Source organism: Abramis brama (genome assembly GCF_963993115.1).
Source record: "Abramis brama genome assembly, chromosome: 9".
In the NCBI taxonomy this organism is placed as follows: Eukaryota; Metazoa; Chordata; class Actinopteri; order Cypriniformes; family Leuciscidae; genus Abramis; species Abramis brama.
This window is the reverse complement of record NC_139971.1, coordinates 44,224,949-44,252,080: the sequence shown is the minus strand read 5'-3', so window position 1 is coordinate 44,252,080 and position 27,132 is coordinate 44,224,949. Positions and strand designations below refer to the sequence as shown.

Genomic DNA, 27,132 nt, shown 5'->3' with positions numbered 1-27,132 from the left:
TTTTTAAATGGGGTTGGATAAATATTTTTTGCTTTTCAACTGTGTGTGTCTGTGCGTGTCTGTGTGTGTGTGAGAGATTTTGGTTGGGTGACAGTTGTAGGTTATTTTTAAATAATATTAATATTATAATATTGCTATAATATAAAAATAGGATATTAACTGATTTTATACAATTAATAGGCTATAAGGTGGTTTTTCTAACATATTTTTCTAACAATATAAGAGTAAAAATAGAATGGATATGTAATATAGTGCCTATAGCAAAATGCTCCTCTCTAAAGTAATGTTTCTAGCTTACTATGCTATGGTCATTGAATGGCTTTTCTGAGGTAAATGTGACATTTACATTACAAGATGTTTTATTGTCGTTTCTCTGCGATTGAAACACTGATTACTTGAGACGTGATTGATTTCAGTAAGTTGTTCTGTATCTTTCAACATTCCTATGATCTTGATTCATGTTTATTTAATGCTGTAACTACTAGTAGTAAAGAGGAAGAAGATGATCGGTTCAAAAGCCAGTGGAACTTAGGCACATTAATAATACGGAAGCTTGTTTCCGTCATGGAATAAAACAATTCAAAAGACAAATGCCACTTATTTACATCTCACAATTCTGATATAAAGAATATAAATGCAAATGCATTTGCACAGTAAATGCAAATGTGCCACGCCTCCACTCACTCACAGCAGCTCAGAGATTCACACGTTGACCTGATTGGTTACAAGGTAGGAACGGAACAGGGAACGAGACACTGCGTCGATTTGACACTATGGGGAATGCCTCCACGTGAACCGGTGTCTGAAACGCTTATCTAATCACGCCAATCCTATTAGCCGGCGATAGCCTATGACGTCACTACTAGTGCGACCCAGAAGTATAAAAGGGGAGCCTGGAGAACATGTCAACAACTTATCGTCTGAAGGGACTGTTCAGCAGGCGTCCCCAAGGCATGGCGAAAGACGCAGTGTCTCGTTCCCTGTTCTCAGGGAACAGAGACTACAGTCGTAACCTAGACGTTCCCTTTCGAAAGGGAACTCGCACTGCGTCGATTTGACGCTATGGGGAACAATATACCAACGCCAAGGCCGCTCAAAGGCCTGGAACCAGCAGCTTCCGTGGAAGGGGTTCCTTTAAGGGAATATGGCCAGGGGGTCCGAAAGGAGTCCCGCCCAGTCACTTTTTGAGGGGGACATAAAGTCAACCCAACATGCCACCAGGGAGGCTGACCTGGTCTAATTTACTGACCTAGTCTTACCAACAACCTGTCCGTTTCCTAAACAGGGTCTCTAACGTTATTTGCCTCACTAGTGGAGGCATCCGATGGGGAGGACTGCAGATAGTGATCAGACCGGATCATAGAGGCGGGCATCTTAAAGAGTAGAACTCAGCATAGCGCTTTCTAACCCTTGCAAACGAGGGGAGTGACTCTACTCGATCCTGGATCTACACAGTGCTTCAGGGCCTGTGGAGCTGGGCACTCTAAAGGGACCCTAATAAGGGGAGCGCCTCCAGCTCTAGGGTTTACATTGCCAACAGGCAGTGTACTCAGCAGAAGTGCTATCGACCCTTTAAAGCAAGGGAGTAGTCTTACGCTACCGGACTATCGAGGAGGCCTACTGTAAGGCCTACAGCTTCGAATGTCACAGGCGTCAGTCCAGGCAGTGCTTCGGCTCTAAGGGAGCGTACTCAACCATCCCAAGTGGGAGGGAGTCACTAATCTGTCTCTACCAGAGCTTGGGTGGTGAAGGGTGATATCATACGAGCTATGGGTAGCAAAGTACTCTAAACAATGACCCTAACAAGGGTAGTACTATCAGTATGACCCTGAGGAGTGTATCAGGGCCAAGGCCTATTATCTTGTATTTTTTACAAGACAGATTTTACATTCTCTACTAAATCCAAGGAAATGGAGGCCACCAACAACATTCAACCTAATGACTTGAATTCTTTTATTCAAGGGGCTCAGCGGAAAAAAAATATTTTTCAGTTTTAAGGCCTAGCTGGAAAAACTAGCTACTATACTCAGCTCTAAAGGGCGGAGGCCTGAGCATACCGCTTCTTACTTTCTAGAGAGAAAGGCCTGACAACTCCAATGAGATATCTTCATGGGAGGCTTTTTTGTTGTTGAAGATAGCATGCTATCTACCCTGTAACACCACTAGCATTTGTACACCTAGTGCAAAAGGCAGGCCTTGGCTAGACGACTCCTGTAGATTTAGAGGAATAGCCTACAATCTAGTTGTAAGGAACCTACACTCAGATATTGAGAGGCTCAAGGCGAGAATGCTCAGCAGACCGCCACTATTTTCCTAGTTACTAAGCCTAACACGAATGCTATGTGACTGAAGTTCAGAGCTATAATCTCAAAACGACTCTCAAAGTGAGGGAAGACTTGCTGCTCTAGTATAAGGTGGCTATCAAGGTGGCCTGACGAGGGCCAAATGCTTAACTCTGTAGAACATCTGGAGCGTTGGCCTCAGTAGAATAACCCCCGCTTGGGAGGAAGCCATCTCACGCAGAATGTCTGTTTGATGCTCAGATGAATGGTGGCCTCACTTGAGAATTTTCCATATAATAAAGCCAACCTGTTCACTACTACAGATCGGCATTGCCCACTACATAAGCCTGCCAACTCTAACGTAAGAGGAGGCCTCTGGGAAGGGTATGCATAGCCTACCTATATATGGGAACATCAGGGCCCTAATTTCACCATCCTATAAAAACCCTACCTAACACCCCCATGATAGTTTCTAACAAGGAACCGTGGTCTACTGCTCAACCTTACTAAAAACTCTCTTAAAGGGAGGAGACCTGCTGCCCATAGAGCGATGGCTAAACAACATTACAAATGGAGGCTTATAGCTAGGGGTGGGGAAAAAAATCGATTCTTAGATGAATCGCGATTCGGGACGTGGACGATTCTGAATCAATTCACAAATGTCAAAAATCGATTTTCTAAAGAAAAAAAAAAAAAGAAAAAAAAATCTAATAACGTAACATTGAAGGAACGCAAAAGGCGGAACTCTGAAGCGGACGTGCAGTGCGCGGACAGTCTGTGGCGTGCACATAACAGAGACGCGCACATAACAGACGCATGATGGCTGAGCGCCAAATCCGAACGGCACCAGAGAATGTCTTCGTTAAAAGCTAACGTATGGAACATTGGCAATTTCATTGTGATCTATTTAGTATTTTTTTGTATGAGAGCTAATTTCTGTATTGTTTAGTTTTCACATCAATATGCTGTAAACCGATCTGATCTGTATGCAATATGTGCAATGCCAGTCACAAAAAGTTACATTTTGACTGTAAGTTACTCTCTGCAGATGTTCATTCACTTTCTTTGCTATTTTTGATTGTGGTATACAGCAAACATTTCAAGTCATAACTCTTTATTATTTAGTTGTGTATAAGTCAAGAGCGACTTTGTATGTTACTAATTATTCAGAATATGCATACGTCCACAAGCATTATACGTTATGATAGCTTCTGGTACATAATTCTATATTTTTGAACGAAAACTGTTTGTGAATTTGCTACAGCAAAATGTTTTTTTTTTGTCTGAAGGATTATATTGCTCATTGGAAATAACAAGAGGATGTTGGTTAGAAGTCTATTATTAAATGCTAGAGATTCAGAATATGCTGAAGTTTGTATTAATTTACTACAAGTACGCTGCTAGTACAGGCACACATTTATTTTCCTGTTGGTTCTCAGCAATGTTGGGACATATGCTGGCAAATGTAACCTTACAGTTGACTTGCCAAATCACTTCCATTTGTTTTATTAATACAATTAATATAGGAAGTATTGGAAGTAAGTTCGTTATGGGTCATCATAAATACTTTGCTTTAAAAGTACCAAGTAAAAATATTTTTTCAATGTTTTTGATAAAAGGCACTTACCTGAGAATTGAACTTAATAAATGTGAAAAAGACACTTTAATGTCTCCGTTTGTCATTCTGTATTGCAAAGCAGATGAGAGTAGATCATGATCAGAAACCTGATTAGAAATCATTGTGAATAAAATCGAATTGTTTTGAATCGAAAATCTTTTTGAATCGAAAATCGATTTTGAATCGAATCGTGGCCTCAAGAATCGGAATCGAATCGAATCGTGAGATGGTAAAAGATTCCCACCCCTACTTATAGCCATAAGAGCTCGAAAGAGTGCACTTACTACCACACCTGACGCCAGACCCACAGACGGGTTCCTACATTGAAGGGATAGCTCATCATAGGTCCAGCCTCAGGGCTAATGCAAGAAGCGCTTGGGGTGAGGAAGCGCAGATTCGGACCAAATCTGTCAGCAGATCAGCCTGGTGTGCTTGCAACACCGCCATTGTGTGCAAGGCATCACCAGCCAGACCCGCCGCCGCATATGCCCTGCCATTTAAGCACGACTTTCTCTTTTATTTTTATGGCTTAAAAAGCATTTAGTTTCGGTGTCTTTCCAACCGCGAGATACTTCGCAAACATCTCATCAATTGAGGCATCGACACATACCCGTGTTCGTGCATCCCCTCAGCATCAGCGTAGTTTGTTCGCTGATGGTGATGAATGCGCGCTGAATACGGGTTCTTCCATGTCTTTTCGATCTCGTTGTGTAGATCGGGCAGGAATGGAAGGCTCACGAGAGCTGGAGTGTTATGACTAGAAAGAAAACCGTTCCTCAAGTCCCCAGAGCGGTCTCTTCCCTTACAGCGACTTCCTTCTGAAAAAACCCACGATTCCAGTCTCTGCCTCAGCGCGAGCGGGACCCGTCCCTCTTCCCTCAAGGGTTTTCTCAAGGGAAAAACTCATATTTGGCACAAGCAAATCCCGCAGAAATCGATCCTGTGGGCTCTGAGCCCAAACAATAAACACACAAGTTGTGTGTGTCATCAGGTGTCAAATATCTTAGACACAGATGCACACACTTCCAGAAGCGTTTTTCAAAAGCCATGATTACCTTTTTGAAGTTTCAGGTTGAAGCGAATAGACAAAACAGTCCCTGAAGACGAAAAAGTTGTTGACATGTTCTCCAGGCTCCCCTTGTATACTTCTGGGTCGCACTAGTATTGATGTTATAGGCTGTCGTCGGCTAATAGGATTGCCGTGATTAAATAAGCGATTTCAAACCGTGTTTTTGAGACTGTCTTTGGTTCACTGCAGTTTTAAGGAGAAAATAGTCAGCAATGGTGTCGACTTATGAATTTACACATGGTTTGTCTTAAAACATATTAAAAACACCACATAGACATATAAACAACATTAAAAGCTTGATTTTTCACCAAAGGGGACTTTAAATTGTTTGAAAAACATTTTATTGGCGGATATTACATGAAAATATGTTAACGGTGTTTTATATCCAAATCTAATATTTAATAGTCAAATATTCACATTTTCATGTGTCAAAGCCTCACTTCATGTTCTCATGTATTCTCATGAACTCTATGGTAATTACCCACAAACCACAAGAGTTTGTTTCCAACTATGTTGTGTTGTGGGGACCCAACTATGACACGAATTCAACTGAACTTGCGACCATATTAGTTGGCTAATGATGCTTTTGGGACACGCAACCCAGAGCTGGTGTTGTGCATTAATAAACTGGATGCACACTTTTTGGATATTATATCTTCAGTTTTTCTCTCTCTTTCAGGTATAACCAGGTCTTCATTTGAAGACCACCATAGTGGCTTGGTTAAACTGGTCGGCACCTCTGGTAGCAAAATCATCTGGGTTGGAAGAAACGAGGCCCTTTATTCCATCACACCAGCACAAGACCTTAAACCCAAACTGGTATTTTACTTGAAACGATAATGCAAAACCACATTTAACTGCTGTGATGCAAATCATTTTAAACATTGATATACATTCAAATACTTTTTCTCATTAAGAGTTTATGGCTTGAGTAACATGATTATCAAGTTTAAAGGTTATGTTTGTGCAGTGTCAACGTTTTTGGCTTGTAATATGAGATGTTTGCTGTAATAGACTGTTTGCATCCTTGTTTAGGTAAATGTGAGTCTCTGTAATGATACAAGTGAAGATTCAGACAATTCAGTAAGTATTAAGAAGAGAGTTTAAGGAAAATGTTAATGCAAGATTTTTGATATTCAGACTTCCTAGAGTATCAAACTTTACTGACTCTGGTATCTACCAATCTGCTTATTACATTTTTTGTTTTAAAACCAGTTTTACTGGTTTAAATGTAAACATGACTTAACAAAACAAATAAAAAAGTGTTTTTTGGCTGCACAAGATGAAAACATTTCTATAATATCTTGAGTTAAAATCGAAGTCTATAAATTTCTGTGAAACTTTATCAGTAAGTCACACACACACACACACACACACACACACACACGCCGACAATGCAGTGTTTAATCGAACATTAACAAACATTATCAATGTTGTTTCAGGAGCTTCTGGTATTTTTTGTCCCATTAAAGGTCACTAACCATTGTTGAACACTTTTTTTTCAGAAGTGTCCGTACAGGCTCTCTCTGCTCAGTCAGAACGCTGATAGAAATCTGTTTTTCTGCGGATCTGCTGGTGAAAATACAAAGTGCTGTTACTTGGTATGTCCTGTTTTTACTGTACGCTTTTGGAACTGGTGTGAACATATGAAGCTGAGTCTGATCTGTTTTGTTCCAGACCTCCAGTTATTCCCTGATTGACTGCTTCGAATTAGAAAATTATGTGCCAGTTATTAATGAGCCGTCATTACTTGATGGTGAGTATTGCACACTGTTTTGAGTATTTGTGTATGCGTTTGTATTCATGTATGAAGTAAGCTTGCATTAGTTTGAGTTGCAGTTTGGTGCCACTTATTAGAATTGCAAAAATAATGGTAATTTACATCTTGAGTATTTGAGGTATTGAAGGGCTGGATTCATCATGCATTCATCAGCATCTGGTGAGCATGATTTTCTGAAACAACAACTCTTCAAGAGATTCTTCACAACCAAATGGCTTGTTCATTGTTTGGCATATAGCGGAGCACTGTAGGAGGATTATTATTATTAATTTGAGGACACAAGGAGGATTGTGCTTGGTTTGGTTTCTCAAACACTCCTACTTTCCCTTTCCTACATTATTCAGTGTTGAGGAAAGTATCAAGGCACTAATCTTTAGTATAGAAGCTTATATTAGGAAATAGCGTTCCAATATGATTTCACACAGGGTTGCGTGTTTGTTCTAGCAGTGGTTTAGGAAGCCGTCGACGTGTTGAAACGCTGTTACTGAAGCTCATGCTGCAACTAAACATGCATTTGCATGCAACACCATTTATTGCTGATACTACATATAACTTACTGTCAATGTTCAACTCATGTTCTGGAAAACTAACAGGAAAGTTGATGGATATTATGTAACCCTACAATAAAAAATAAACATTCATGTCGTTCCAAAATAATGGAGATGTTTAGCCGAATGTTCACGCTGCTCTATTTCATACAATGACTGTCAAGCTCCGAAAACCACCAAAAACGACATAAATGTGTAACAGCAGGTCATATGACTTTACAAGTCTTCTGCAGTCATTTGATGCTTTGTGTGAGGAACAGACTGAAATGTTATTCACTGAACATAGAAAGAGGCGCTTGGACATTTTGCTATAAATATCCCTGGAAATTCATACTGTATTCAGAATGTTCACGTTTGGTTAAACTACAGTGTCACGAATGCGTCTGAGAAGAAATTGTGATTTGTGCACATTTGTTTCTTTCATCACAACTTCAGAGAGCGGAACTGAAAGAGGAACTTAAGCTTCCGTTTACTGATGGGTCTACAGTTTTTCTCCATATATAGATCTGACAGAAGGATGTTGACCCTTGATTAGTGTTTCGGTAAATTATTTGTTTAACTAATAGGAACGAGACAGGATGGTTTGATCTGTGCCGTCTTAACCTTAAATCTTAACTGATTGTTAAATCTGCTTGCATCAAGCGCATAAGGAGAATCTTCACAGACTTTCTTTCAAATCTCAAACCTGCACACACTACAAGACTTGAAAATTGTGGTGCATCACATAGTATAAGATATTCTTCAAGTCCTTCAATAATTTTATCCCTTAAAACTCATCTTTGATCACCAAAATGACTATTTTTAATATCTTGAATGTAACTCGACACCCTTGCCTCATTTAGTATACGCGGTTCTATGAATATGCAAATGAGCCCCGCCTCCACTCACTCGCTCAGCTCAGAGATCCACTGGTTGACGATCACACGTTGATCTGATTGGTTACAAGGTAGTTTGTGACGTCAGAAACACCAGCGATTTCAAAGCGTGTTTTTGAGACTGTCTTTGGTTCACTGCAGTTTTAAGGAGAAAATACTCAGCAATGGAATCGACTTATGAATTTACACATGGTTTGTCTTAAAGCATATTAAAAACACCACATAGACACATAAACAACATTAAAAGCTGGATTTAACAAAAGGGGGACTTTAAGTGCACATTCCTTCTGTGATGCTAGCGTGTTTGTTAGAGCTTAGCTATTGAGATTGTTAGTGTGACTCTGGTTTCATACTGGTTCAAATCCATTGTCAAGACTCTGATATTCTTCTCTTTATATATATATATATATATATATGAGACTTCTGGTTTGAGTTACACACTGAAGTTTAATACTTGGTGTTAAAGAAATAATTCACCCAAAAATGAAAATTATCTCATAATTTACTCACCCTCAAGCCATCTTCTTTCAGCCGAACACAATCGGAGTTATATTAAATAATATCCCGGGTCTTCCCAGTAATGACACTGAATAGTGCCCTAAGAACAAATCAATCCATCATAAAAGTAATCCACACGACTCCAGTGGGTTAATAAAGGCCTTCTGAAGCGAAACCATGGGTTTTGTACCTTATAAAGTTTTAAAATATGGATATTTTTCTTGTAAAAACCCATTGCTTTGCTTCAGAAGGCCTTTATTAACCCACTGGAGTCGTGTGGATTACTTTTATGATGGATTGATTTGTTTTTTGGAGCTTCAAAAACTCATGCACTATTCACTCCCATTATAAAGCTGGGAAGAACCAGGATATTATTTAACACAACTCCGGATGTGTTCGTCTGAAAGAAGATAGTCTAGACACCTGAGATGACTTGACAGTGAGTAAATATTTGATAATTTTTGGTTATGTGCCCAAGGAGTCTGGGTGGACACCATATTCAATTTTATGTGGATGAAAATGAAGTTTAGACTTAGAGTAACATGCACTGTATAACGGTCCAAGATCACTTTCACACAACTCTCAACTTTCAAACTGGTTTTAAGGAGTTTTTTGTCAACTGAACGTTTGTTTTCAATATGATTGACTAGCGACAGTAATGCATTATTTGCTTTTAGCACATGCTACACGTCACGTTCTGTCTTTATTTTACCTTTCAGGTGATATGCTGTACTTCACCAAGTCTCAGATGGGATTGTACAGAGTAAACAGGAACAAAAATCACAACATTTGGTCTCAGCCGACTCAAATGGGTGAGAAATCAGTTTAGATATCAGTAGTATTGGGTTTAATCTGTTTCATTGCCACAGTGAGCCTTTCACTTTCTCACTGAAATGAGTTTCATTCTGAAACGTGCCGTTTTTCATTTCGTTTCATTTAGAGCTAAAGTACTTGAAGCTGATCTCCGGGAAAGGCCAATACAAGGACAAAGTTTATTCCTTCTTCGCTGAGAAACACAAAAGTAAAGATGGCGAATCTGACCAGTGGATTCCTCGAGTCTCTCAGAGCTGCAAGGTGAGCAGAAACACACAGCGAAACATCTCGAGATCTTGTTTAATTTGTTTTATTTGACCCTGGACCACAAAACCAGTCATAAGGGTACATTTTCTGAAATTGAGATGTATGCATCATTTGAAAGCTGAATAAATAAAAATCGGGATGAAAATCTGGAATCTGAGGGTGAAAAAAATCTAAATATTGAGAAAATCACCTTTAAAGTTGTCTATTTTTGTTCCAATTTTGCTGCATCCACTCACAAAAATATTTTTTTTATATATTTATGGTAGGAAATGTACAAAATATACTCATGATGGAACATGATCTTTACTTAATATCCTAATGATTTTTGGCATAAAAGAAAAATCGATAATTTTGACTCATACAATGTATTGTTGGTTATTGCCACAAATATACCAGTGCGACATGTGACTGGTTTTGTGATCCAGGGTCACATAGAGGCTGTAAACTATTAGTGATAATGCAATTAGAGATTCCCCCTGACCTGTATAAACTCCATAAAGGGTTTTTCTACCATCTGAGGAATCTCAACAGGGGTTTAACAATATATCGTAATGCAAAAATGCAACAATATGTATTGTGTGTAGTTCACCCAAAATAAAAATTACTGTGTGAGGAAAAAAAATATTTTTTAGTGTTTTAGTGTCAGAACTACATTAAACTACTATATATAATGTTGAATATAATGTATAATAATGCAATGGGGGAATATTTATGGGTCCTGATAATGTCAAATGTCTGATGTTACCAGTAAAAGTCCTACATTATTTTAAATATATCTAGTCAGTGAAAGAGATCAAGCATATTCATCTAAAATAATTCTGTATTTTCAGCTTCAGAATCATGAATATTGTTATTCTGGTGTCTCTATTGTCCTGTGCTTTGGGTTTCAGCACCAAGTCCATGAATATTCATTTACACTCATAATGAAATATCAAATTTAGCATTTTAATCAACAGTACATTTCTTGTTAACCTTTTATCATGTGTCTTGGAGTATCGCAATAATTACAAATAACAACTCTGCATTCTTACTAACTTTATCTAATTGAAACTCCACCCAAAATGGTCATTATTTACTCTCCCAAATGTGTATGACTTCTGTGGAACACAAAAGATTTTGAAAAATATAATTTGTCCATAAAAGGAGCATCAATATGATCCAAAACCACAATGGACCCTAATCATCGGGCTTTACGTGACACTCTTAAAAACATCTCCTTTTGTGTTCTGCAGGATAAAGATAGTCATACAAGTTTAGAAAGATGAGTAAATAATGACAGAATTATTTTTGATGGGACTATCCCTTTAATAGAAAATCTAAAGAAACCGCCCAATGACATCTGTCTGTCCCGATTACAGAACACTAATGCAATTTAAATTGACTTAGATGTACAGTATGTACCAGTCAACAGTTCTGGATTGCTAAGTTTTTTAATGTTTTGTCTCTTCGGCTCATCAAGGCTGTGTTTATTTGATTAAAAAAATATTATTATAAATAATCCCAGATTTGCCAGATATCAGTCAGTAAACAGCATTAAATGCAGCCTGATGTTGTTGTGTGTGTGTGAAGTGTGTGTGCATCTGGATTTCCTCTGTATCCTTTCACCTATTTAATAGATGAAGAACTGACACCTGCATGTTAAATAAAGATGTTTCTCAGTAACTCACACCACATTTGTGCTAAAGGGAAATTTTATACAGCCTAATTATAAGTGCTAATGACACGTCAAGTGTTATATCTCTGAATAGATGCATGCAAAAAAGCAGAAAATGCAATTATGAAAGCATTGATTGAACATTAAAGGGGTCATAGATGCGATTTCTTGTTTCACACACACTCCGTGTGCAGTGCGTATGCGGTGCAGGAGCAGCGCGCGCTATAGTGCTTTCACATCTGCTGCGTTTGCAGTGCGCAACTGATCCGCGGCTGTACCACACACACATACTCACTATGTGTATTTCAAATCCAGAAGTTATCAGTAACTTTTATTTAAAAAAAGTTTTGTCAGCATTGCGATTCTCTTTGTACACACTCTTTAATAGACGTATTCACGTTTAAACACAATTTAAACAACGTATTATTCAATGCTTTACCTCTATATAATTATATATTAAGTTGCTCAAGCAAGTGGTAAAATATTTAACCATGTACTTATATTAAAAATCGCATACATTTTAAATTAAAACTTAAAATTGACAAAAACAGCAGACTCATACCCTTTCTTTTGCATAATTTAAATCTTTATATAATAAATCTTGCATGTCACAAATAACTTGTTTTTCCACCTCCACGAATGAGACGAGTGTTGTTCATTATGTCGCCTTGTTGAAGTAAATTGTAGTTTTCCTTGATTTACCCCGGTCTTCTAAAAGTAAAAAGATGACTGTGAAAAATAGTAGTATATAATTAAATGCATTTATGGTGAAATTACTACATTTTCAGGTCAATCTGTGTTCATTTTGACCACGAAACATGCGCTGTCACTTTAATTCAGCGTTTGCAGCACAGCAGAAATAGACTCGGTGCGGAAACGATCTTCTGATTGGCTGACTCCGCCCGCACGCTGTTCTGATTGGCTGACTCCGCCCGCACGCTCTTCTGATTGGCTGACTCCGCCCGCACGCTGTTCTGATTGGCTGACTCCGCCCGCACGCTGTTCTGATTGGCTGACTCTGCCCGCACGCTGTTCTGATTGGCTGACTCCGCCCGCACGCTGTTCTGATTGGCTGTGGGTTTTGATTGATTTTGACGCATCTCGTAGACAAATTATTTGTCGCTGGAATCTTATCGCATCGCGTCTGGTTAGGACACGGTATAATTCTCGCTGTGTTATTGTTTCCGCCGGCACCGCCATGTCGTGGAGACGCTGTGGTTTTCGCTTCGAAAGCCAAAGTACTTTGTTTGCCCTTCCAAAAGAGGACACAATTAGAAAACAATGGTAATTCAAACACGAGTTTTGAGCAGTATAGAGAGTAGCGCTTGCTTGTCGTTTCTACGATCACAAATGCAATGCAGACATAGTTTCATGTTTACATAGTGTTCTCACACCTGTAGCGCGACGCAACGCGTTAAAAGACAGTAGTCATTATAATCAGTATTTATGTCCCCAATAAAATAAAACATTACCAATCTGATACGATCTGGTCGCGCTGGCGAAGTTGATCGATCAGCTTCAGTCATCTGCATTTTCCTGTTTAGATTCGGGTTCGAATTGACATCATCACCTGTCATTATTGCTTCGGGAACTGATGTTCCAAATATGGAAATGGGAGTGATGTTTCCGTCACACACTTAAGGTTTTTGGGCCAATCACAATGCACTGGATCACTGGCCAATCAGAGCACACCGCGCTTTTCAGAACGATGAGCTTTGTAAAAATCGACGTGTTTCAGAAAGGCGGGGCATAGAGGAGCAACAAGAATGCACAGTGTGTAAAATAATGACTTTTTTTAACCTAAAGCCGCGTAAAAACATTGCATTAAACCAAATACACAAAATATGTTTTTAGAAACATCACATGGCCCCATTAAATCTTGTTCTGTATGAAATCAAGGTATTGCTGTAGATTTATGGTCCTTGTTTCAATTTCCTTGATTGCATTAGATCATTGAGAAATATTGTGCAAGTCAGGCCTTTTTGCAATCACAGAGTGATGCAGAAAAACACACAGAACTTATTTTAATTGTGGTAATTTACTCACCCTCATCATCAGGCCAAACCCATATGACTTTTTCTTCTGTGCAACACAACCGGTATTTAGCTGAATGTTCATATTTTTTAATTATACTTTTTATAAACAGTGTAAGCACTAAACTCCATAAACAAATCAATATGCACTGAATATTGACATGCGTTGACCCGAAGTCGATGTGTTTCAGAATGACCGTGGCGGTCCGAAGGCTCTCCTTCAGAACAGCTGGACCTCGATGATCTACGCCCGTCTGCTCTGTGGGAGAGGTCATGACTTCAGTCAGCTGATAGATGTGGCCACACTACAAACGGACGACGACGTCAAGATTTATGCGCTTTTCAGAAACTATTGGTAAGGCAAACACTTCATCTCATGCTTCGCGGTGTAGAGGTTATGCGTGTGACGTCAGCGTCGGGCGGTTACACTCACTGACTGGCAGAAACACTGAGTGGCAGAAACACTGAACGGTTTTCAGCCGCGAAAAACACACAGAACGCATCTAAAATGCATCTAAAACGGGAAAGAGATTTGAGATTGACTGTACAACTACATTTGACAAGAAATCTGAGGTTTATTTTCACAGTCTGACGAGAAAACAGAACAGAGAAGCGAATGTTTCCACAATTCACAGAAACGACTGGATCCAGGCAGGGAAATGTGGATTTGCAGTTTCATTTTGTGTCGATATGCTAAATTAGGGGTAAAATCATACACTATCAATTAAATATTTACCAGCGTATATTCTGCATTATTGGATGTTTTTAAATAAACACTGACAAAAAACTACACAAGTTTTAAGGCTGGATGATATATATAACATTGATAAAAGTGATCACATGGATTTACACCTATATTGTATTTATATAAAGCGTTCACAAGCAAATTTGCTTTATGTATTTCCCCGGCGTGGAAATCAGGCTCATATAAATGTCAGGAAACACGATTCCTGCTGCATGTCAATATCCATGATCACTGGATCTCTGGTAGGTTGTAAGGAACTCTATATCGAGTCCAAGCTTTAGTTTAAACTGATAATCATTTGTTTTACTCAAATTTTCGCAGTTTCTCCTCTTAAATCCAGTCGCTCAGCAGCTCTTCTGCCACTCAGTCCGAATGAGAGAGTGTGTTCCCGTGGGAAAGTGACGTCAATGCAAACCCTCTATATTTTATTGTAGGTGATCAACTTTCTCTAACTACAGTCTGTTGCCTTAATTATCAATTACTCGATTTTAACTGATTCTCAGTTTGATGAACCGAATTGGTTTCTTACAACCTTAGAATTTCTCTTTTTTTAGTTGATGCTTGCACAAAACTTCTAATAAGCTTTGTGCTTTGATATTTTTGAAATGAAACAAAGTCTCAGCTTTCAAATTCTGTCAGTTTTATCATTAAATTCAAACAATAAATGTGGTTTTGTGTCTCTTTAATGTGGCGTGACTAATCATCTCTTGCTCTTTAGGAATGTTGAAAGATACAGAACAACTTACTGAAGTCAGTCATGTAATCAGTGTTTCAACAGCCCATTCAGTGACTATTAACTTGATAGTCAGCTGGAAAAAATGACACTAGAGAGGAGCATTTTGATTAATATATGCTCAAAATTACATATGTTTTAACTTATTCTTCAATATTTAATGTTTGAATAAATCCGTTATGACAGCGACCATTTAAATGTCTATTTTCAACAAATTTGGATAGAAACATTTGTCATCACAAACTTTATTATTATAAAAATGCCTTGTGTAAATGTTTTATACAAATCAGTTGTTCATTTTAACCGTTTAATATTATAGTAATGTAAAGTTTACAACATTAATTGAGATTTTTACTGTACTGTCCCTAAAATATATATCTAAATGAATCAACACTGATTAGAATCGAGTCTTTCACATCAGTGTAAAATGATAACATGACTGACGGTAAGTTACAATGACATTTACATGTTGATGTCTGTCATTTGACACAGTTCCACAAACACTGAGAAAGAAAAAGAGAAGTTGTGTGAAGTGTGAAGCTCTGTGTCTCTGTTTACAGGAACATGAGTGCTGTGTGTGTTTATAACATGTCCAAAATCAGCTCTATCTTCGCTTCCTCTGAATTCAACTCCACCAACGTTCCTGCGAGTCACCGGCCGGGAACGGTGAGGATTATGCCGTCACTGAAGCGATACTGAAGCTTGTATAATTGCAAAAAGAGAACTATATTATCACCCAACTGTAATCTGCTAAATGCGATAAGGCATGAAGATATTAGGGTATAATAAACATCTTGAATTTCTGAACAATGTTTATTGTGAAAAGCACTAGGCGTATACAAATTAAATTTGACTTGTACTGTCAATATTGTGTGGAAGCTTGTTTCCGCCACGGAAAATAAAAAGGTAATTGCGACTTTTTAATCTCAGAATTGCGAGATATAAAGTTGCAATTGTGTTGTAAAGTCAAAATTGTGTTGTAAAGTCAGAATTGCGAGATATAAAGTCACGATTATCTTTTGAAATGTTTTATTCTGTGGCGGAAACAAGTTTCCATTATATTGTCACGAGCTCAACAATATCCGGCTTTCTTCTTCAGCAACAGAGTATTTGTCATTTCCTTTCCCCGCAGGAACTTTACTACAGTAAATGATTCATTCTAGAGTTCTGAAACAAACCAAACCACACCACACCACACCACAAGACTTTACTGTCTTTTATGAGGGAATGAATGAACTACACATTTCATAAACTGAATGATGTAATCCAGTCAGTCTGGGTTTTATAGCATACATCACTTCAATTCTTGATAGAGATTCTGAATTGTTGCCGAATTGTTGAGCTCTGATTAACTATCAGTCACGGTTATCTTTCCCATTCCTTCTAACTAACTACTCGTCGTTCTTTTAGTGTGTCGATAACAGTGCTGTTCTGAGCTCTGAGGTGCTGAAGTTCATGCAGATGCGTCCCGAGATGAAGGATTGGGTGATGCCAGAGAACGGACCCCTGCTGTTCAGACACCACCATTACACACACATCCAGGTGGACCGAGAACAAAACGACACCGTCCTGCTTCTGTCTCTAGGTATGTGAATCTGTCACTTAAGATGGGAACCTTTACGATTCAGATGCATAAACTTGGCCACTATGTTAAGACCGAGGGCCCTATCTCGCACCCAGCGCTATTGTACAGCGACGCATGTTTCATTCCTATTTCTCACCCGGCGCACGCAGACTTTTCCCTCCACAGACGCACATCGGTAAATTAGGGAATGAACTTGCCCCCCCGGGCGGTTCAGTGAAAAGAGGAGGCGTGTTCCGGCGCAAACGTTCCCTGGTGCTATTTTGCAGTTTCAGAAAACAATTCCGCCACTGACCAGGAGAAACCTTGTCTAAAGTCAGCGGCGCGTTCAGATGCTATTTTAAGGGCACATGCTTGGCCATAATGTAGCGTGTGCACAACACACACACTTTACTTCTCTCATCTACACACAGACGCAGCAGTTTTCATTTTTTCAAACCATACATTATTACAAGGAAAAATATTCCACAGGAGGGAAATCATTGTGGTGTCCATGAAGATGTGAAAAAATAGGCATAAATCTAGCTTACACATTTACCCAAATTATCATACGCCTGTTTAACCGAAGCTAATCTGGGTGTGTTTCTCCATCCCCAATGTCACTTCTCTGTGTTTTACGGCCCTGACGAGAACGTCGGTCTCCTCGGCTGTGAACCGCTCCTGGCGTGCGTCTGGCAAATCCGCCGTTATAATAGCAATCCGCCATGGAACAAGCACGCCTGCTCTTAAAGGGAATGTGAGATGACGCTCTGATTGGTTTATTTCACGTTACGCCCAAACCACACCTATGAGTAATGAAGCGACTTCACACCAACACATTTTAGATTTGCGTCGGGAGCAAGAGTCATTTATCCCGCTGGTATAATAGCAACAGCGCCAGAGATCCGCCCACAAAGTTACTTGCGTTTCGCGCTTGATACTTGCATTTCAGATCGTTAAAATGGGCCCCATGTCTTAAGAACTAGTTTGACCAACTAGCAGTTAGACAAGAGATAATCAGTCTTACTTTTCCAATTCAAATTAGACTGATCTCCTTTTTATGTAACTGGCTTTAAAAAATAAGGACCAGTTTTGAAGAAAAAAAAAATAGATGAATAACTTTTAAGACTAAGTCTAAGCAGTTTATGCAACCGGCCAAAGGTCCTCAAGTATAAAGGTGTGCATTTAGTGATCCTGAATGTGAACGTGCAACAGTTTCTGAAATGTTCCCATGGGCGATTTATAAAACTTCAGTATGCATTCCTCTTTATTAATCACAGCTTATCTTAAAATTCCAGCGCATCATTTCCACATACAGAACTCCCACAAACATATCTTTATGGTTCGGAAGAAGCGCGCCTGTTTAAGAAGACATTCTCAGAATCAATGTCAGATTATTTTAATTACTGGTGTATAAGAGTGGAAAAGTCTGTAAATTCATAAGTCGACACCATTACTGAGTATTTTCTCTTTAAAACTGCTCATTTGGCTCATTTGCATATTCATAAACCACGCATACTAAATGAGGCAAGGTTGTCGCGTTACATTCAAGATATTTTAAGGCATGAAGACATTTTGTTCAAGGAAAAAACTTTTCAATATGTAATTTTAGTGATCAAAGATGAGTTTTAAGAGTTTAAAATGATTGACTACGGGGGGATTTTAAGATGATTTGGCTCTTGAGTCATTAGTCTATCGAACTGTTTATTTTTATGACTTGCTTCTTGTTGAACATCCTGCTCATGTGTCACCTGGGCAGATAAATCGGTTGTAAATGCAGTTTCATGTTGATTTAAACTCATATCAGTTTCACATTTACATGACCAGCTCTACAGGAAAAGGCTTGGACATGTAATTGCTAGAAAAATGTAATGAATCATTGATAACGTCGTGTTAGTCAGAAGACTGAGGCTGAATAAACAAATAAGTGTGTGAGGAGTGTAGTATGATTTATCAAAGTGATGCAATATTATAGTTTCAAACCCTAGTGAGCTGTCTAACTAGGTGTCATATAGAGGGAATGCACTGATGTCTCTTTCCTGCGGGAACACGCTCCCTCAGCCGGACTGAGTGGCAGAAGAGCTGCTGAGCGACTGCATTTAAGAGGAGAAACTGCGAGAACGCGTGTAAAACAAATGATTATCAGTTTAAACTAAAGCTTGGACTCGATATAGTGTTCCTTACAACCTACCAGAGATCCAGTGATCATGGATATTGACATGCAGCAGGAATCGTGTTTCCTCACGTTTATATGAGCCTGATTTCCACGCCGGGGAAATACATAAAGCAAATTAGCCTGTGAACGCTTTATATAAATACAGTATAGGTGTAAATCCATGTGATCACTCATATCAGTGTTATATATATATCATCATATCATCCAGCCTTAAAACTTGTGTAGTTTTTTTTTTTCAGTGTTTATTTAAAAACATACGCTGGTAAATATTTAATTGATGAGTTGTCAATACAATATATAACAATACAATATATATAGTGTGTGATTTTACCCCATAATTCAGCATATTGACACAATGAAAACTGTAAATCCAGCTTTCTCTGCCCGGATCCAGTTGTTTCTGTGAATTAATTTGCTTCTCTGCTCTGTAGCTTTCGTCAGTCTGTAAAAATATATCTCAGATTTCTTGTAAAATCTGTTTGTTCAGTGAATCTCAAAGGCCGTTTTAAATGTGTTTTTCACGGCATTCACGCTGAAAACAGATGCTTTTTTTGCCACACAGTGTTTTTGCCACACAGTGTGTGTAACTGCAGTCACTCCGGCCTTGTGACTTGAAAATTAGGCAACCAACAATTTCATGCAAAAGCAACATGTAACATCAAACCCGATTTGGAGTCGGGCATCTTGAATGTTTCCCATGTAGAGATGTGTGTATGATGTGCATGTGACAGGTTAGTTATATGTCCTGTTGTTATATTGGAAGTGTTCTTATTCTCTCACAGAAAGTGGACGGGTCCATAAAGTCCTGGAAAAGCCTGTTTTTGTGATTGCGGAGTATCAGCCGTTTCCACACGGGACACACATCACCGGCATGCTTCTGGACACTTCTGAGGTACGACACACAAAACATCCACTTCCACATGATGACATAAGCACCTTAATGCATGCTAAAGTAAAAGAAGAGGAGAATGATGATCATGGGATGCATAATCTGATCAAATGTATATTTTGAATGCAATGCAAGTCGCTTTGAACAATATGTTATTCAGTGGATTGTTGTAGGTGATTATACCGTATATATGATGTACGAACACCCTATGCTTTGAGCTTTGAATATAATATAGCTGTTTTATTTTGCTTTTAATAACTCTGAAGATGTAGATACTAGGGATGCATGATAAATCGGTATCAGCCGATATATGCTAATTTTTAATGTTATCGTTATCGGCCTGAAAAGAAAATTTGGCCGATATATTAAAGCCGATACATCGGACACTTCAGATGCGCACTGTTCAACATGATGGATTTAAATTGCTTGAAATATGATTGGAATCACTTCAAAAAAGGAAAATACGGTTCAGTGCAACATGTGCAAGTCTATCATATCTTCATAAAATTATCATGAGAACATTATAATTGTGTTTGGGTCGTGGCTTTTAATGGTGAGACTTTTGTTTTTGTAATCAGGCTCTCAAAAATTATATCAAATTTGGATTTAGATTTATCGGCCAATATCTCGGTTATCAGCTTTCAAATATAACGAATTATCGGTTATCGGCCAAAATGTTCGTATCGTTGCGTCCCTGAAGAGCGGTCTGTTGTTAGTCTCTTAATTTGGTTCTTAAGAATCTGATCGATCTTCATTTTTTTTTAATCTCATAAATGTATCAATGGTGTTACTGATGTATCTGGTGTTTAATTTCTCAGAAGCGTCTGTTCGTGAGTTCCAGTAATGAGGTTGTTCAGATCGACCTGCAGACATGTGGGGTGTACGGAGATGAGTGCATCGAGTGCATGTTATCTCGAGACCCCTACTGTGTTTGGAACGGTTTGCGCTGCACCATCAAAGCCAAGTAAGCCCCCCGCCCACACACACACACATCCACACACACACACACACACACACACACACACACACACACACACACACACACACACACACACACACACACACACACACACACACACACACACACACACACACACACACACACACACACACACACACACACACACACACACACACACACACACACACACACACACACACACACTTCTGCTTCCTTTCTGATAACAGATGTATATTTAGCATGGCCACAAACTTAAAGCTCCACAAACTTTTTAGTTAAGCTCATAGTAGTCCAATGATATCTTGAAAGCAATGTAATGAGTGTTCTGGGTGGTTGTGCGGTGGTTTCATACTGGTTTCTCTGATCTGCAGAATAAATTACACACTCAAGTTTCATACTTAGTGTTTGAGGTTTGATGCTCATTGTGAGCACTAGTAAGAATGATGCCTGACTTGCAGTGTGCAGATCAAGCGACGCTGAATCATTCTGAAACCGCGATAACCACTGAAAAAACTCTTAATCTCTTTCCATCGCTTCACCTACTCTGACAACTCAACCACAAAATACATATTTTAATATATATACACTCATTTCCATATTTTCTACCACTGAAACACAACTCCCCCTCCCACCCACCCACCCACACCCACACAACTGAAACACTGCATCATTCAAATCTATGCAAAATAAAAATTTTATGGAAGTATGAGTATCAGTGATGTGTCTTGTTTTCCACAGAGGCCGAGCCAAAGACCCCCGCGACTGCAGTAAGTCTGGCTCTGGGATTTTCCCTGTAATGACATTTGTGGTGCCGATTATGAGTTGCCTTTCACTTTTAAATGAATTTCAAATGAACTCAGCCCACCTACAGGTAGTCTAGGGTTTGTGACTGTGGTCTACATCACTGCTAAACCAATGTTTAATGCTAATCATTAGGGCTGGGGGTCGATTCAGATGTTCCGATTCGATTCGTCAATTTTCACCCCCGCCACAAAAATTATGAATAAATAAAATAATGTATCCTTATATTGTAATAAGATTATGACACCCAGAATTTTTGATACCAGCCAAATTGAATGATTCTCGATTCCAATTTCAATGCCACAGCTAAAACTACTAATATCAATTTCAAAGATTATTAAAAAAACAAACAGGCATTAATAAAAATAAAAAAAACAAATAATTAAACAACAAGGAATAGCACAAATAAATACATACAGAAAGATACAACTGAAATAATCAATGCTTTAAAGGTTTTTCCAGGATCTAACAGTAGTTTTCAGAATCTAATCACATGTGAAATAACACTGTATATAATCTTCACTGTACAAATTAAATAAAGGTTAATGAAGTTACAAAAACTTCTTTGTCTTTTGTAGATTAACAATAGAGACGGCAGCAGGAATATTAGGCTGCTGTCTCTTTAAGGCGAGACACTACTGGTGAATAGGGTAACATTTTTAACTAGCAGATATCACCATGAAACTTTCCCAGTTGATTACCTACATTAAGATGAGAGAAAAATGTATTACAAGTTTTCTGTAATTTAATGTTTAAATATGCAAATTAGGCAATATCTAATTAAATATCACTATGCACTAAATCTGAGTATTGGATAAAGCCAGGTTAAAAAAAATGTTTTTCATTGTGTTCATATTATGATTAACAATAGAGACGTGTGTGTGAACAATAGTTTGAAAAACAATATGGAATCACATTTATAAAACGATTAATCAAAAACTAGATTTGGGAAACCCTGCATTCGAGTCTGACATGCTAATGCTAACACCACAATAATGAGTCAAATAAAACATTTAGTTAAACTGTTTCTGCGTATGGTATTGAATGAACTATATTATTAATCAACAAGCTTCATTCATCATCTCAGAATGATGAATATGATCTCTGAACCTGTGGTGTATTCTGGGATTGCTATCTAGATTGGCAGCTCAAAGGTTTTGTAAAAGAATGAAATGTTTTCAGAATTTATGTCAGTTCAACAGAAAGCTAAATCACATGACGTCTGTTCCACAGAGATGCCTGCAGCCGAGCCTTCAAGGACTGAATCAAGTGGCGAGACGCGAGTGGTTCGTGTCCTGAAGTCCTCTAGACACTTCCTGCTCTGCCCGATGACATCACATCACGCCACGTACCACTGGCAGCACGGGAGCGCGCGCGAGGAGTGTGTTGGCTCGGATCAGGGCTGTCTGTATCTCATCGAGAGCATGAACGAGACTCACGAAGGCTCGTACACGTGTGTGTCTTCAGAGGACGTCTATAACAGGACCGTCGCTCATTACCAGCTTCGCATGAGCCGCTCGAACGCTCACCGCCTCACTCCTGTGCCGTTACTTCTGCTCATGGCGATGTCACTTCCTGTTTTACACCTTTGAAAGTATTATCTGAGCCTGAAGTTCCTGTCAAATCAGCTCACCTTTATTTCTAAAGCGCTTTAAACAATAGAGAGAGTTTCAAAGCTGATGAACTGGAATACAGTGATCAGTGACGCAAGAACTCGGATCTAGCAAGACAAGTGCTATTGTTCAGCTGGAACATGAATTAATTGAATTATGGAATGTATTGAATTGAATATTATTAATGGAATTATAATATTAATTTTATGGATTATTACTGCCAGAGCTTTTTCTGTTTTTACAATTTGATAAAAGATTGTAAATATTTTTGCATTTACAATAATTTGCACTGATGAATCACTCATGTGACCTGGACTTTTGTAAGTAAACAGGGAAAATACTCCAATATATACCAGATATATACAGGATATGAAATGTGCAATATCATAAGAGTCAAGTTGATCATCAGTCATAAGAGTACGGGAACACACAAGGTTGATGTGGGAGAGGATCAGTTCGGATCTGATGATTCCACATCATTATTTACAGGATGTGGGGAGATTATTGTTGTGTTTATGATCAGCAGTGTTTCAGTCATGTGATCTACCAGTCAAACATTCAGACACTCCGAATGTGTTCCTCTTGATCTTAAAAACTCTATCTTAACAAATTACTAAAATTAAATTAATAAAAATAACTGAGCTTTTCAGATATAGACAAAGCAGCTCAAATATTAGAGTTTTCATGTGTATCATGTTTTAATCACATCATTCCCAGAATTCCAGTTTATCAACAATCATGTGTCTGAACGTTTGACTCCATGTGTAGCGTTATTTATTGTGTTAAAACTAACACTTTATAATTTATGATGATTAAATATATATCAGACTATAAAGAGGATTTGATTGGATCAGTCAGGAGGATCAGGTTGTGATTATTTCCTCATGTCTAAATGTCATACATTATGAAATATCAATTCAACTCTCGGTTTTTGTAAAGAAGTGTTTAAGATTGACACACAACTAGTGTCACGCGTCTTTTTCATCACTCGATTAGATGTTTTGATTGTAAAGTGTTTTAATACTTGTTGAATTACTCAGTTTTCTTCAGTGTTTGTCCAGAGTCAGATGTTCAGTGTGTAACGTGACGCCTCGCTCAAACATCCAGTGATGTCTCGACTGTGTTTGTATGGAGTGATGCGACTGAAAGTCATATTTATGTTGAGTGAAAGATATGAATGTACTGTATTAATAACCACTGTGATGTGACTAACTTGGTTTATATATATTGTATAGAAACATGTACATATAATTTGCCACAAATGTTTATTTTCTCTCTCGTCTACTTCCTGATATATATTTATATATAAATTTATATATATTTGTATTACACTGTGAACTTCCTCATTTGAAATGTTCTAGATAACTGGAGAAACCTTTAAACCAGAGTCACTGCACATGAGCATTGAGGAGCTGAAGGTCAAACACCCCCAACATCAAAGGTCACGGAACGGGAATGAATGTCTTCACATGTGGTGATGATGATGATGATGATGATCGGTGCTTCTGTGAAAGGCCTCTGAATAAAGACTTGTGAAAGCTCAAACGTTCCTCTTGGTTATGGTGTAACTGACACATCACACAGGAAGTGACTAACCATCTGAGTCTCTCTTCACTGATGCTGTTCTAAACACAATGAACTCTTAAAGTGATTTATTACATGGCTTGGTTGAACTCTAATGTAGAATGCGGTGTGTTATTTCTTGTTATACTACAGGGCCGTTGAATGCTTGAATCTGATTGGTTGACGAACGTTCTAAGGTGTGCATTATTTTCAGGGAAACGCACAGCTAAAGTAGTTCCAGGCAGGTCTTGACCGCATTACAGTTCCATATCACTTCGCGTAGTCAACTGTAATAACGGAAAATAGGATACAATTCATAACAATTAAAAGCATTTAGCCCCATGCGCTTCATCTACAATTTTCAATGTCTAGCTTCACAATCAATGGAAACATGCAGTTTAATTTTAATAAAGTATACAGTCCCATCTATAATCAATAGAAAATTAAAATGAATATAGGCTAAATAAATGGATAGTCCTGCAGCACGGATTTTTATTGCAGATAATATAACAAATAAATAATCATTGATAGACCTACTTGTTAAAAGGGCTTTGTGTTTCATTTATTTGGCTAGTCTACGGTCATCTGTCAATAATAGAAAAAAAAGAATGAACGAATGAGTTAAAACGAATTGAATAAATAAATAAATAATAATATATTGACGCACATGCTTTTCTCATTATTGCAACATCTCTCTCTAATAACTGCATTAATAACTGCATAAAACCGGGGACACACTTAAGGCCGGTTATGAATGTTATTTGATACTTATGACTGATCATGCCCAAACGCGTGTTCAGCGCGTTCAGTCTGTGTTCAAAGTCGGTGTTTAAAATCTGCTGCAGCTGATGAAAACAGTCAGAGAATGTGTCAGCTAGTCGTGTGTCCCAGCATAATAGTCTGCTATCAGTGGCTCAAACCTCCGTTACTAACTCTAAAATGACGTTTTGGAATTAGCAACGGAGGCATGGGATTAGATGCGTAAGAAATTAGTCCTACATACAAGAGCGTTTTAATGACAAAAACTTTACAAACGTCTTGAAATACATAATCTGAACAATGTTTCGAGGTGTGGTAACTGTAGTATAAGCGGAATAATTGACTTCAGGCCGTTGAATTATTAGAAAAATAATGCACACCGAGGTGTAACGGCCACTCCGCTTCGCGTCGTGACCGCATTACCACCTCGGGTGTGCATTATTTTTCTAATAATTCAACGGCCTGTCGTCAATTATTCCTTACATAACAGCCGCTGCGAAGTATAACACACCGTTGCCATGAAAAACAGAGCGTTGCTATGGACGCAGGATTCTAACCGTAGAGACGGAACGGACTATTTTCTTTAGCGGAAGCAATACAACAGTTTTTAAATCAATAAACTCCTTTTTAAAATCAATATTTTGTGTCAAATTATTGATTTATTTGGTAGGTAGCCATGTAATAAGCGGGATAATGTAGAGCGAGGCGGTTGTTATAGCGAATATACAACCCCCTTCTTCAGGCTGACTCAAGATCCCTCCGCGAGCCTGTCGGGGATGTGTTCGCTATAACAACCGCCTCGCTCTACATTATCCCTTACTTAACATCTGCTGGGTTTCCTGAGAACGCTTGTCTCAATGTGGTTCCTTTTTTATTTTATTTTTAATTCTGCGGTGACCTTGACCGCAGACACACAAAACATTTACTTAAAGTAATGCCCATCTGTAGTTCCTATGATTTGTGTGCTGAATTCAGATGCTCTATAGAGAGCAGAGAGTCACGATAGCCTATATTCAGTTCAATTCTAAATGTGCTTTATTTTATGGAGCTTAAAATATGACAATATGATTTGAATTTGAATTGTGTAAATTTGAATTATTTACAAGTGAAATTAACAAAATTGAATTTTAGGTGGTAGTTTAAATAGTTCTTAATTTGATTTTTTTTAAACGAATATTGAACATTTGAAATTTAACAAACTGAAATGTTTTTATGGCTGAATTTTATAGACATTTTATATTTTCAAACAGCTAGTTTTTTTTGTTCTGAATTCGTATACTGCAAATATTCAGTTAAAAAAAAATACAGATTCAAGTTTTCAAGATGAAGAAATTCAGAACTTCAAATTCAGTTTTCTAAAATTCAATCTCAAAATTCAAGTTAAAAAATTCAGATCTTACAGAAAGTAGGTCACAGGTCATCCACAGGGAAGAGTAAAGGATCTCCGATAAGTCGAACAGAGCATTTTGGCTGCACTGCAGTAGTTTTCTGCCGCAAACGCGGTGGTGGTTCAAGAGAATCCGTGTATCTTTCGTTCAGTCGTTTTTTATTTAATATTAAGAGTAGAAAAATGAGAAAACAGCTTGAGTATTAGATTTCTAATATAATAATAGTCCGCTGCAGCAGTTGCACGGAGCTTACAAAACGCGTGTATTGCAACTATAGGCTACATTTAATTTTCTCATCAAACAACTAGACTAACGAATGGCTCGGTACAACAGAAGAGCCTAGAAAGGGCTTTTTCTCTGTGTAGACCAGCAGTTGGTCTGAATTTGCTATAACCTATAGCCTATTTTCTGGACTGTATAGGCTAAGTCACGTTTTATCATGAAACACACTGTGATTTATTCCAAAGTGACTCAGGCATTTAACGTTAAATAATCTAAATGTTGAC

At 38.2% G+C, this 27,132-nt stretch overlaps 1 protein-coding gene across 1 annotated transcript in view; it reads left to right on the top strand.

Annotated features, from left to right (window-relative positions):
* LOC311089468 (semaphorin-7A) overlaps window positions 1-24,242 on the top strand; it is a 25,534-nt gene extending 1,292 nt beyond the window's left edge. The window contains exons 2-14 of the mRNA XM_084124182.1: window positions 5,649-5,788; window positions 6,005-6,052; window positions 6,475-6,570; window positions 6,647-6,725; window positions 9,390-9,482; window positions 9,611-9,744; window positions 13,629-13,792; window positions 15,476-15,581; window positions 16,326-16,500; window positions 19,435-19,544; window positions 20,360-20,505; window positions 21,241-21,269; window positions 22,537-24,242. Of these exons, the coding sequence (XP_083980308.1) occupies window positions 5,649-5,788; window positions 6,005-6,052; window positions 6,475-6,570; window positions 6,647-6,725; window positions 9,390-9,482; window positions 9,611-9,744; window positions 13,629-13,792; window positions 15,476-15,581; window positions 16,326-16,500; window positions 19,435-19,544; window positions 20,360-20,505; window positions 21,241-21,269; window positions 22,537-22,895 (1,679 nt within the window). The 3' untranslated portion in view covers window positions 22,896-24,242. The remainder of the gene's footprint in view (window positions 1-5,648; window positions 5,789-6,004; window positions 6,053-6,474; window positions 6,571-6,646; window positions 6,726-9,389; window positions 9,483-9,610; window positions 9,745-13,628; window positions 13,793-15,475; window positions 15,582-16,325; window positions 16,501-19,434; window positions 19,545-20,359; window positions 20,506-21,240; window positions 21,270-22,536) is intronic.
* The last annotated feature ends 2,890 nt before the right edge of the window (window positions 24,243-27,132 follow it).